The sequence below is a fragment of the Lynx canadensis genome, chromosome D3 (genome assembly GCF_007474595.2).
Source record: "Lynx canadensis isolate LIC74 chromosome D3, mLynCan4.pri.v2, whole genome shotgun sequence".
Lineage (NCBI taxonomy): Eukaryota > Metazoa > Chordata > Mammalia > Carnivora > Felidae > Lynx > Lynx canadensis.
This window is the reverse complement of record NC_044314.2, coordinates 84,653,613-84,666,290: the sequence shown is the minus strand read 5'-3', so window position 1 is coordinate 84,666,290 and position 12,678 is coordinate 84,653,613. Positions and strand designations below refer to the sequence as shown.

The 12,678-nt window shown below is 55.6% G+C and overlaps 1 protein-coding gene across 2 annotated transcripts in view; it reads left to right on the top strand.

Annotated features, from left to right (window-relative positions):
* The window catches only part of SH2B3 (SH2B adaptor protein 3), a 38,856-nt gene that overhangs the window by 22,226 nt on the left and 3,952 nt on the right, over positions 1–12,678 (top strand). Inside the window, exons 3-7 of one of the 2 annotated variants that reach the window (XM_030336251.1) lie at positions 11,483–11,584; positions 11,682–11,773; positions 11,864–11,958; positions 12,062–12,276; positions 12,370–12,541. In XM_030336251.1, the coding sequence (XP_030192111.1) occupies positions 11,483–11,584; positions 11,682–11,773; positions 11,864–11,958; positions 12,062–12,276; positions 12,370–12,541 (676 nt within the window). Of the gene's footprint in view, positions 1–11,482; positions 11,585–11,681; positions 11,774–11,860; positions 11,959–12,061; positions 12,277–12,369; positions 12,542–12,678 lie in introns of both variants that reach the window. The other variant, XM_030336250.1, reaches the window with a different exon arrangement.

The following is a 12,678-nucleotide window of genomic DNA, read 5'->3' as shown; positions in this document are numbered from 1 at the left end:
CTTTTATTTTGTTTTTAGTTTAAATTTTTTTTTTTAACATTTATTTATTATTGAGAGACACAGAGAGACAGAGCATGAGCATGGGAGGGGCAGAGTAGAGGGGGAGACACAGAATCGAAAGCAGGCTCCAGGCTCTGAGCTGTCAGCACAGAGCCCAACGGGGGGCTCGAACTCACAAGCCACGAGATCATGACCTGAGTCGAAGTCAGATGCTTAACCGACTGAGCCACCCAGGCGCCCCTGACCATTCCTCTTTCTAAAAACCATTGAGCTATAAGTCACATGACATCTATGTTAAAGTGCAGTCCATTGGTTTGCACACACCATCACCACTAATATCAGAACATCTCCATCATCCTAGAAAGAAACTGTACCTATTTAGCAGTCAGTCTCAGTTCCTGTCCTCACCCTCCCTAGCCCCTGGCAACCACTAGTCTCCTTTGTGTCCTATGGATTTTGAACTGTTTCTCTTACATTTCTTGCTCATATACATTTTTCTGTGGCTTACAAGCCATTTACAGCAATGTCTGCCTTTTTCTTATTGATTTGCAAGAACTTTTTACATGGATATTAGCTGTCTCATGTTGCAAATATTTCCCTGGTTTGCCATTTGACTTTTGAATTTCAATCCTCAGGTTCTTCATCTCTGGAGGTTTTTAAGTCTACAGGGATCTTTTCCCTTACAGCCTTGTTCTTTGTCTTTTCTGCTTAAGGGGCTTCCCACCCTGAATCAGATAAATACTTGGGTTCTCTTCCAGTTTTGTCTTGGTTTTCTTTTTCACTTTTAATTATTTAATCCATCTGGTTTTTATTCTTTGTGGCTGGTGTGATTTCCTGTTGTTTTTCTGTGTCTGGGAGATGCTGCGTGTGAAGGCGTATCACATAGAAAGCACTCGCTGAACGCTGGCTAGGGGTAATGCCACCAGGCCCTGTCCCGCCACGCTCACAAGGGTGGGGGTGGGGTGGGGGGAGCTCCCAGCGTGGTGGCGGCTGCAGCTGTGACCCGGCCGGCTTCTGGCTCCCGCCCTTGTTTCCGGCAGCTCCTGGGCTCGGAGCCCTCCTGGCGCCCCAGAGGCCCTCGCTTTCACCTCTCCTGAATCATCATTCTTAGAAGGCGGGCGGTGGGTCTCGCTGGGTGACCGGGGTCGAGCGGCCCTCTCCTCCGGTGTGCTCCTCCACCCGGGCCCACGACAGAGGCTGCTTCTTAACCACGGCTTTTCCCACCCAGCCGGCATGGCGGACACGGGGCTCTGGCTGCAGCTGAAGCCTGTGACACCGGGATGAGGGGCTTCCCCCGACTGCTCCGACTTCACAGCAGGGCAGGCGGCTGCGGCCACCTCATCTAAGCCCCGGGGAGGGGGCTGGCCAGCTCCAGGACCCCCGGCCCCATGACACCTGCAGTGATCACCTGCAGTCTCCAGTGGGCCCATCAGCTTTCTTCGGGGCTCGTCCCCACAGTCTGCAGAGCACGCCCTCCGGGGCAGCAGGAAGGCCCAGCTGGGCAGTGTCTACTTTGATGGCACACCTGGACACGTGATGTGACCTCTTGAAGCTATGGCTTCCCCTTCTGTCTTGACCACAGCCCGGCACTCAAGGCTTGGGGTGTCCCTGGGGACCGAGGTGGAGCAAGCAGCACTGTGAGGGCAGGGCGTAGCCTGGGGCAAGGTGTGGATGGGGACAGAGTGCATGGGCCTTGGGGCTCTGAGCCCATATGGGGGCAGGGAGGATTCCTGGCGGGGACTCTGGGAGCAGGATGTGGTTGTTCAAGGTGTGGGCTCATGGCAGCTGGTCTGCAGCGGTGGGGGGGGTGCGGAGGGGGGGGATGGGAAGGGGTCTGGCTGGGCCCCAATGACCCTGCTCAGGACCGTCTCTGGGCCTGCTGAGTGCTCCCAGACTGAGATGCCGCTTCCGTCTGCAAGAATGTTCCAGGCCACCCAGGACATAAGTTGAATTGATTGAAGCTGGTTGCCAACCATCCTGTGACGTCCACCGACTCTTCACAGTGGCTCAGCTCCAGGGTATGGACAGTTGTTTATCCTAATCTGCCACCCTGAGAGCCAAGGGTTTTGGCTAGGATGGTCAGTACAGGTGTGGAAGGGAGAAAGCCCGGAGGTGTCAGCATGTAGCCCAGCTGCTAAGGGTGGGGGGCCCTGGCTCCCTCCATTCCCATCCCTGCAAGGCCCTGTCCCAGGTGGTGTCGGGTGTGGTGACTTTTGTGACCTTAACGGGGGCGGGGGGGGGGGCAAGATCAGCTGATCAAGGTGCCGACGGTTTCACTTGTTCGCTTATACCCACGAGCCGGTGCAGGGCATGCGGAACTTCCAAGGGTGGTTCCTCTTAAGCCATGCCCCCCCTCAACTTGGGTGTGGTCCCCCCATGGGCCGACCTCGCAGTGGAAGTTCACCCCCATCCTCACAGATGGTTGGTTCATCCGTGCTTGGCCACTCTTCGTGAACCAGGGCACCCGCATCTCAGGAGGGGATCCAGTGAGTGTCAGGGGGATCCCAGACTGGTTCTGTGTGTTGGGGGTGCTGCCTCCCTCTGAATGGGTTCTCCGTGTCTGGGTGTTTGTCTCTGTCATGGGAGGTTGCTCTAGCATCTAAGAGGAGCTTTGTGTCCCTGTCATTGTGATTCTGTATAAGGGGTTGTCTCCATCTCTCTCAGAGGGGGCTCTGTGACTGTCACTGTGAATCTGGCATGTGGGGGGGACCCTTATTGGGGTTGAAGGGGAACTCATTCCAGGTGGGGCTTTAGACAGGCCCCCATCTCCTATCTCAGCATCGTTGGCCAATTATCCACACTATAGGGGCTCCTTAGGGCCTGTGAGGGTCTCAGAGTGGGGGAAGGGGAGGGCAGGTGATGGGGACTCTGTTCTTATAAACAGGATTCTTACATTTGAGGGTCTTGTGTCACCAGAGGCTTTCTGGGGCTCGGGGGGGGGGGGTGTCTCTGTTTCTGGCACTGGGGCAGGGATCCTGCTTGCCAGGTAAGGGGGGAAGCTGACTTGATCCATGCGGCTTTTCCAGAAGCTTCTCCCATCCCTTTCCTGTTTCTCCTGAGAGAGGGCATAAGGCACAGGGGGCAGACCAAGTCGGGCAATCTGGCTCAGTGAACTGGGTGAGTCTGGGGGACTCCTGTGTACTCAGGCCACAAGCAGGGCCACTTACAGAAGCCCTGGTGGGTGGGTTCCATTTTCACCCCCATCTTACAGATGAGGAAGCAAAAACACAGGAAAGTGATTTATCCTGGTTCACCCGAGAAGTGGCTGAAGCAGGCATGGGAATGCCTTTGGGGGGGCGGGGTGGGTTGGGGCCCAAGGAAGGAAGTGACCTTCCAACATTTGTTCAGCCCCTGGAACTGGCTCATTGCCTTCAGTTTGCCCCCAAAGGAGCCAGGGCACAAGGGGTGTGAGATAACTCACCACACCCCACATGTGCCTCCGCGCCCCCGCATCTGAGGGCTGGGGCCCCAGGTGCCCACCCAGCTACTCAAGTCCCTCATCTGACAAACCCACTCCAAGCCCCTCCTCTGGGTCAGACCCGGTGCTGGGCCCCAGCTCAGAACAAGGTTTGGTGCCCTGTCCCCGCCCCCAGAGGAACTCCCAGTCAGATGGTGGGGGCAGCTGCCTCATCAGGAAGTCATGGCCAGGCCTGATAAGACCCGTGCTGAGGGAGAGGCACAGGAATCGCACTAACCACGACTTAGTGACCAGAGAAAGTTCCTTGGAGGAGGGGAGGCTTTCTCTGCCGAGGCCACAGTTTGGATCAGGCATCACGTTGCACATGCAGAGGGAGAACACAGGGGCTGGGAAGAACCGTCTGGATGGAGGTGGGCTCTGGGGCTAGACAGACAAGGGTCTGAGCCCCAGCTCTACACAGCTCCTCCTGAGGTCAGGGTCAAGTTCGTTTTGCCCCTCAGGCCCTCCACTTCTCCATCTGTAACTGGGGGGTTACAGTGCTGAGGTGGGGTGTCGCGTCTTCCTTTCGGCCAGTCCTCTGCCCCTGCCAGCTGCAGCCCTGGGAGGCCCAGCTCCTGTCCCCAACTGTCTGCGTGTCCTCCAACCTCACTGCCTTGAAGTACCCGTCACTCCTGCACAGCCCCCCGGTTCCCAGCACTCAGCCATCCCTGGCAAATAAAAGGCCAGTGAGGAGTACTTGTGGGAAAGAAACTGAGCACCTACATTCTGCCTCACTGTGCTCGGTGCTGGGGATGCTGCGTGAACAAAACCAAGTCCCCACGAAGTCTGTTTCACAGGTTGACAAATGCAGGGAAGGGAGGAAAGGGGGCTATGTGGTTGTGACCGTGTATTTAAACACTGTGGTCGGGAAGGGGCTTCCTGAGGTGGCAGTAAGGTTTGTGGGCCCATGGGGGACCGTCTCTCAGAGGAAGCAGCAGGTGCAGTGTGCTTGGTACACGTAAGGTACACGTAAGAACGGTCACAGCCAGGGCGGCACTAGGACAGGACAATACACAAGGTTGGGAAAGTCACAAGGACTAGGTGGTGCAGGGCCTCGTAGGCAATGGTGAGGACTTGGGCCCCTCATCCTCTAGCGGGGCGCCCCGTGTGCACCTCCTCTGCCCCCAGCATTGGCCATTCTGCCTCTACGGGATGGACAGAGCCCAGTGCCTGGGAAGGAGGGACGGAGAGGGGAGGCGGGCGTGGCCTTCCCACCCAGCACTCCTCTCAGGCGCCAGCGGGTTTCAGATCCACCTCGGGCTCCTGTTAAAATGCAGACCTCAGGTTTCTTTCCAGAGGTCACAGGCCAGCTGGCTGTAATGCACCCTTTGTGTCATGACCAGTAGCCCTGGAAGGTTTTCTTAGCCTTGGCACTGCCTTTGTGAAGTGGGGGACGGGACACCAGCCTCACGGGTGGCCATAGGAGCACAGAAGGCCCCCATCACTGTTCCTCATGCAGACTGATGGCCCAGAGCTGGGTGGCAAGGGTCTTCTCATGAGAGTATCACCATACCTAATGTTAAGGATTATCCTTTACAATGACCTTCCTACCTCCGTTCTTCAGTATGATGCTCTTTTCTGTGAAACTGGGAAAAAAATTTCAATGGCGGTGGCTTATTAATTAGTCCAGAGGCCACTGGTGGACAGGCTGGGCCCTAAGGCCTGGCACATAATACATGCTCACTAAAGGCGGGGGGGGGGTGGAGGCTGCCAGCATCATTTCTAGCCACAGCCAACTCCCCTGCCATCTTATGGATTTGGCTGTACCTTCTGGCCTCGGAGTGTTGGCTCTTGCCATTCTCTTAGCCTCCAATGCCTTTCCTTCCACCTTCTCCAGTCTGTGGTGTTCAGCAAACATCTACAGCCACCTATTCTGGGCCCTGCTGAAGACAAAGATGGAAAAGGAGAGAGACCCTCCTGAGCTCACAGTGTGTAAGTGGGGAGATAGCTGTGTGAGCCAAATGCAGGCAGACACGGGGAGTAACGAGGAGGAAAGCTTCCTCAGGGAGGGGCCTTTTTGCTTCTGAGCAGATTGAATCTTTCTAAGGCCTGTGCTCATCCCTCAGGACCTTTCCCTACCCAGTGGAAGCACCTCTGCACACATTCTATCACCAGATTCTCATGGGAGATTAGTGGCATTGTTAGGTCTTACAAGTATGAGGACAGGCTGGACAGGTACCATCTGTCCACAGAGAACAAGGCTGAGTTGAGATTCAGGGCCAAGACTAATTCCCAAGCCGTAGGATGAGAAGGTTGCTAGCTTCTGAGTAGGACACTGGGTGGCTGAAGTCAGGGGAACACTTGGGTTCGACAGATTTCTCTGTGCTGGCACCACTCAGAGCCTTAAGTGGACTGTGCATGGGATTCTCCATGCACAAGAGGCTGCCCTCTCTTGGAGATCCCTCTTTGCACTGGCTGTCAGGTAGCTCAGAGATCTGTAAGAAGTGGAACTCTGTGTTCTAGCAGTTGTCTCCTTCCCAGTTGAGACCCCTATAACCAGACTTAAAATTGGGTGGGGGGGAGGAATAAAACTGGGCCTTTTCTTCTTTTGGTATTTAGACTGGTGTTTTGATACCTATCGATAAGACTCAAATGAACATTTTTCCACAGTGATGTCTCATCCTTTGTTCATCTAGGCAACACCTACTCAGGCTCTGGGCAGGAAGTGGGTGGGGGGCGGCCCAGCCATCTCTGACCAGGATCTGGAATTTGCTCTGAGTCTTTACGTTTTCAAGCCCTTATCCAAGACCACCTCCCATCCTCCCTCTTCCTGGGAGGTAAATGTCCCCACGTTACTAAGGAGGAAACTGAGCTGTGGTTAGTGCCATGCCCAAGATTCCAGAGGGACTAAGTGGAGCCAGGACTTGTCTAGCCACCTCGAGCTGAGCTCCAGGCCAGAGATGCTGCCTAGAGGGCACCAGTGCTGTGGCACAAGTACAAGGCTTGGACCTAGATCTTCCTGTCCCGTTGCTGTCCTCTGTAGGAGAGGGGTGAGGGCCCTAAGTACTGGGAGAGAGAGAGGAGGCTGCCAGGGGACTGGTGTCGTCTGATGGATTCCAGATGGTGGGATGCCTCTCCTCAAGGCTTGCACTGGATGGAAGCTTCTCCAGTGGCCAGGTAGGATGCAGTAGATGGGATGAGGCCATTGTGAGGGCCTGTACTGCCCACACCACTGGGCCCTCCATGCCAGGCTCTTTGCTACTTGGCTGTGAGTTAGGTGCTGTCTCCCCTTACACCTTCCCGTGGAGGGGGGAGGTTAAGCGCTGTGCTGGCCCAGCTAGCAGGTATGTTTCTATCAAGGTATTCAGCGTGAACTCCCTGGAACTTCTGATCTTGCCATTTGCACATCTCTGCCTTAGAACAAGCCCAAACCGACCCCCACAGCCTCAAGAGTGCATGGAGACTTCTGGGGCACTGCTGTCACTACCTCAGTGTGTGACACAAGTTCCATCAGCCTCTGTAGGTGCCCCTGTGCTCCCCTCCCCCCCCCCCCCGGGGCCTTTGTGGTGAGGCCTCCTGGTGCCTGGGAGCTCAGCTATGCTCTCTTTGTAGCTGAGGGGAGGCCATGTTGTTTCTGTGGCCCTTCACTGCTTCCCCCACCTGTCTGTGTGGGTCCTTACCCTCTCCTTCATGTTGGTACCTGTCTCCTTTACTATAGTAGAAATTCTGTGTGAGTCAGGGACTGTGTAGTTCATTCCTGCTGAGAATGGGGGTACTGGCACCTGGAGTTCAGAGAGGGCTTGGGCCAGACCCTCTGCTGGGGTCTTGAACGAATGAATGGCGACAGGCCTCATTCAGGGCAGTTGTGGGGACACAGCGGAGTGGGGTACAGCCTGTTACCTTGGAAGACTCTAGAAGGGCCCAGCAATGCTGGTAGCCCCTGCCCCTTAGCACAGCAGGTCATGGGACAGTTTCCAGTGACAGTGTGAGGGCAAACAAGGCCTAGGGAGATAGGAAAGGTGTGGTTCCAATGGTCACTCCCAATCTGTCTAGGCAGATTTGAGCCCAAAAGTCCCACCAGTGGGGGCAAGGAAGCTCCTGGGTCAGTGGGAGTCGGGGAGGACAGGTAAACCCGTCTTGGTTGAGGCAAAAACGTCCATCGTACCCTCTAAAAGTCCAGGAGATGACAAACCTAGAGCCAGAATGGTGCAGCCTCATAGGAGCACTTGGAACTTTCTGCCTTGTTTTAATGTCCACTGAACAGACCAATTGTCCTCTGAGGGCTTACCTGCCCTCTGGCTCATTTACGTTCTTCAACTTTTAAAACAAACTCAGAGGTACTGGAGCAGCTCACTGTATTATCTGCATAATCACACTGAAATACATTTTATTTTAATACAAATTACATTCTCTTTTTCCTTTATCTTCATCAGGGCACTTACACAGGTAGGTCAGGTTACATATCAATTTCATTGCAGGATGGTAAGGAGCAGGTTACAAAGAGGTTCTGTAAGGTTGAAAGAATGCCAGGTGTTATCTCCAGGTCCTGGGCCCCTTGGAGGGGAAGGTGTAGTCCTGTAACACTGTAACACTACAGGCTTTATCCACCTTGGGCGACCTCAGACCCCAGTCTAGAAATCTAACAGCTCTTTATCAGGCCATTTTTCTCGCTTCCAATAGCTCCCCCAGTCGCCACACCTACCAACTGTGCGAGAAGAGAGCTATCATTAAGTATCTCTGCTTTACGGGGGTGCCTGAGTGGCTCAGTCTGTGAAGCGTCCTACTCTTGATTTTGGCTCTTCATGATCTCACGGTTCATGAGACTGAGCTCCGTGTCAGACTCTGCTCTGACAGCATGGAGCCTGCTTGAGATTCTCTCTCCGCCTCCCCCACTTGCATGCCTGAAAATAAAAACTTAAGTCTAAGTATCTCTGCTTTACAGATGACAAAACTGGGGCGCCTGGTGGCTCAGTCGGTTAAGTGTCCAGCTGCAGCCCAGGTCACGATCTCACAGTTCGTGAGTTTGAGTCCCACGTCAGGCTCTGTGCTGACAGCTCAGTGTCTCCCTCACTCTCTGCCCCTCCCTGCCTCGTGCTCTCTCAAAAATAAACACCAAACAACAGCTGCCTGTCCAGGGTTATACAAGAGGAGGCAAGGACAGGACTGGATAGGACTGAACAGTAACACCTAGAAGGGTAAGACAAGTATAAAGCCTAGATACAATCAGCTGTAGAAATGCCAGCCTTATGGTGGGGACAATGTCAGAGCTGATCTGTAGCTTTGCCTTTGAGCTTCCTAGCAGCCAAGGCAAAGAAAGAAATAGGTTATTCCCCTGGAGTCACAGTGGCCATTGGAAAGCTGCCAGCTTTGTGGATACTGGGAGCTGGAACTTACTCCCCAGTTGTGGGGGCGGGGCTATGCTGTGTTGACATGCGACTGCTTGTACCACAGTATCTGGAGCGGTGCAGCCATTTCAATCAAACTAACGCTCGGGTAGCTGCTAACACAGCCCCAGAGTTTGGGCTCAGCGCTCCATCCCGGTTCTGTCTCATCACACTGCTCAACCAGAAAGGCAGCCACTGGTCCTTCTACATATGACTAGTGCTCCCAAGTCCTGCTCTGGGGCCATCCAGCTAGGGCTGTGGCCACAGGCCGGGTTTATTCTGCCCCATGCTCTCTCACTCGCCTCCAGCCTCTCCCCACCTCCGGACAGCACAATTTGATACATCAGCGCTGGGGTTCAGATCCTGGCTCTGCCCCTCGCTCTGTGGCTCCAAGCACGACAACTGGGCTGGCTGGGGCAGCTCCCCACAGGCTGCCTGAGAAGAGTCAGCAAGAACCGTGTCATCATAGCCAGTGGGCAGATGGGAGCCAGCATCTGTGCAGCCAGGGCTGGCTGTGGGTGAGGAGGGGGAATCCTCTCTTTACCACTGCCTGCCAGGTCAGCAGTTCCTCAGCTGCTGGGGAGAGAGCTGGCATGAAGGCCCACATTCAGAGCGAAACCAGTGGCTTTGCTGGTTAATCTCAGCATTCACCCTGGGGCCAAGGCCCAGAGCAGAACCGAAAGGGAGACTAGGCCTGTTCCCCTCTTGGCCTGGCCTACTTCCTCCCAGTGATCCTGAGGGCCCAGAGCCAGTAGGGAGGCTTGGGGGCCAAGCAGAGCCAACTGCAAAAGGAGAAGGAAGGAAATAGCCTTGTACCTTACCCATTTTACAGAAGGGAAATAGAGGCTCTAAGAGGCTGGCTGTGAAAGCTGCCAGTCCTGCGCACTCCGGCACGCCCAGGGACCATGTAGGTACCGCACAAGACTCCTGTGTTCCCCACATGTCATGGGCTCCCATCCCAGGCTGAGAAATGGGGGTGTGGGGGAAAACTTGAAAGATAAAAACACCCTGGCTGGCACTGGTCTCTTAGGGCTGGGATCGACTGAGCTTGCTCCCTCCTCCATGACATCAGTCTGACGATGCAGTCCACCACGGGTGAGCGTCAGGGGCTCGGCTCCTAGCGTTGTCACTCCCCCCAGACTGCTGGGGGTGGGCCTGGATTGGGAAAGAGCCCCAGTCTGGCCAATCCTCTCCTGCCAGGCTGCTCCTTGCCTCCTTGTTCACCAGCGCTCCAGTGGGTGGGGAGGGGCTGAAGGCAGGTGGCCTGGCCCTAAAGATACCATCCTTCTATCGGAGACTCCTGGTGCCTGCATGTCTGAAGCAGTCACACGCACGGCTGTGGGTATGGGCTCTTGCCCTGCTTTCTGAAAAGGTAACTTCTGCCTGAGATGTGGAGGTCGGAGTCCCCTCAAAGCCACAGCACCAAAAACTAGCCTTTGGGCCTGCCTCGTTTCCATCTCTCTGCCTCTGCCCCATGCTGGCTTGCTCAGCCTGGTCACCTGGATGTCTCCTGGCCCCAGGGGAAGAGAAGAGGTACTGGAGGCAGGGGCCCAGTTGGGTTTTCCCATCAATTCCCCCATCATCTCTGCCTTCTTCCTTCGTTCTCATCTGCTTTTGGCCTGTGCTGGGAGCAGCCACTGATCATCTCGTGACCCTGGAAAAACAATCTCATCAGTCTGATCACAAAGGGAAGAGGAGGAGATGCTGGCTCCCTGGAAACAGGCATCTGCCAAGGTCAGCTCCTGCCAGGTTGAGTCAGAAAAGGTGCTCTTGGTGGCAAAGCAGTAGGGGACCACCTCCCATGCACTCTGAATCCCTGTGTATGCTGGAGGTCATGGGAGCCTCCTGGGCCCAAGGTTTTGTGTCAGTTTCCAGCTGGTTGTAACTGGGGCCAGATTAGGCTTTGCCTCTTTAGGTATGTTGGCAGAGGCCCCAAGAGCCTGTGGCTAAGCTACTGTGCTACCCCTCCCCCGGCCCCCACACCCTGTAGCCAAACCCACCCCTCCTTATCCTCAGATTTGAAGGCAGGCAGATGTGGGAGTTTGAGGTTCTAGGCTGTAGGCTGTGGACAGAGGTTAAAACCGATCTACCCTCTTTCAGGCAAATGACTTCACCTCCAAGAAATTGTGTTTCTTGTCTTTAAGATGTGGTGACATCATGGGTTTCCTATGGCTGATGTTTGGTCAGAAGCCTGCACTAATGGGGAATTGACGCGGGGTAGAGGGGAGAAGCTAAAGGCAGGATGATCACCCAAGCCCCTGGCAGTCAGCACCACACAGGGAAATGGGACTTGGATCGGATGTCCTCGTGTCCACTCTCCAGGTCTGTTTTGATGTGACCTGGCTGGATTTGGTGCTCTTTGTTCCACCAGTGGAAGGGGAGACAGATGTCAACAGGCAAACACATGTCACAGCTGGAGTGTCCACAGGTTCAGGTCAAGAGGGCGTTGGCCCTCATCGCACTTTGGTTTCTGTAGGTCGCGGTGTTTAGGGGGTGAAGTCAGTGTTTAAGAGGCTATGGGAGAAGGGCCTTCGGCAGGCTTCTGCAAACCAGGATGCTAGGCCTTTCCCCAGGCCTGGCATCATGAGTGCTCACTTGGCAAGCTAAGCCTCCGGGAAGACCGCAGAAACACACAGAGGCCTGGGTGGGTGAAGGGCCGTGAGGGACAAACCTCAAGTGTCCGCCTTGGTCTCCTACCTAGAGTTCAAAGCCCAAGCTACAGGCAACCTGCTCCAATATCCAGGAGGTCCGGCGATGCACACGCCTCGAGATGCCAGACAACCTCTACACCTTTGTCCTGAAGGTGAGTGACAGCTTTCCACACCCGGGGCGGGGGGGGGGGGTCATACACACACACACACCTGAGGCACCCACACACTCGCTGCTTTCCTCCCTACCAGGTGAAGGACCGGACCGACATCATCTTCGAGGTGGAGGACGAGCAGCAGCTGAATTCCTGGATGGCTGAGCTCCGGGAGTGCACAGGCCAAGGGTGAGGCCCCAGAACATAGGGCTCTACTCCTGACACAGCCTTTCCTGCTCCCCCGATCTACCCAGATCCTAACCTCAGCCTCTTCAGCAGGCTGGAGAGCACAGACCCAGAGACCCATATTCCCTCAGCCCTAGAGCCTGGCACGTCCAACTCTCCGGGGGGGAGCACAGATTCCCTGAACCAAGGTGAGTGGGTCTAGGCCTCTGTCCTCCATGTAAGTCAGAACCAGCTTTAGCCCAGGACATCAGGCACCCACAGGGGGCCATCATCCCCCATCTTGTCTACCAGGTGCTTCTCCTGGGGGGTTGCTGGACCCAACCTGTCAGAAAACAGATCACTTCCTGTCCTGCTACCCCTGGTTCCATGGCCCCATCTCCCGAGTGAAGGCAGCTCAGCTGGTTCAGCTGCAGGGTCCGGATGCTCATGGAGTGTTCCTGGTGCGGCAGAGTGAGACACGGCGCGGAGAGTATGTGCTCACGTTCAACTTCCAAGGCATAGCCAAGGTATGGGGCACGGCAGGCGGGCTGGTCCCCCTGCCCCCAGGTTGAAGGCCTGCAGCGGCCAGTGCCTGAGCCTACTGTACTCGCCCCCTGTAGCACCTGCGCCTGTCGCTGACCGAGCGGGGCCAGTGCCGAGTGCAGCACCTCCACTTCCCCTCTGTCGTGGACATGCTCCACCACTTCCAGCGCTCGCCCATCCCGCTTGAGTGCGGTGCTGCCTGTGACGTCCGCCTGTCCAGCTACGTGGTAGTCGTCTCCCAGCCACCAGGTGTGACCCTTGATAAAGGGGGTGGGCGGCAGAGGGAACCAGGCAAAGGGTAAACGCTCGCTGCAAACCCAGAGCCACAGCGATGGTTTTGTGTTCTTTCGACATTTGGCCCCTCTGTCACATTAAGACTGACAGCG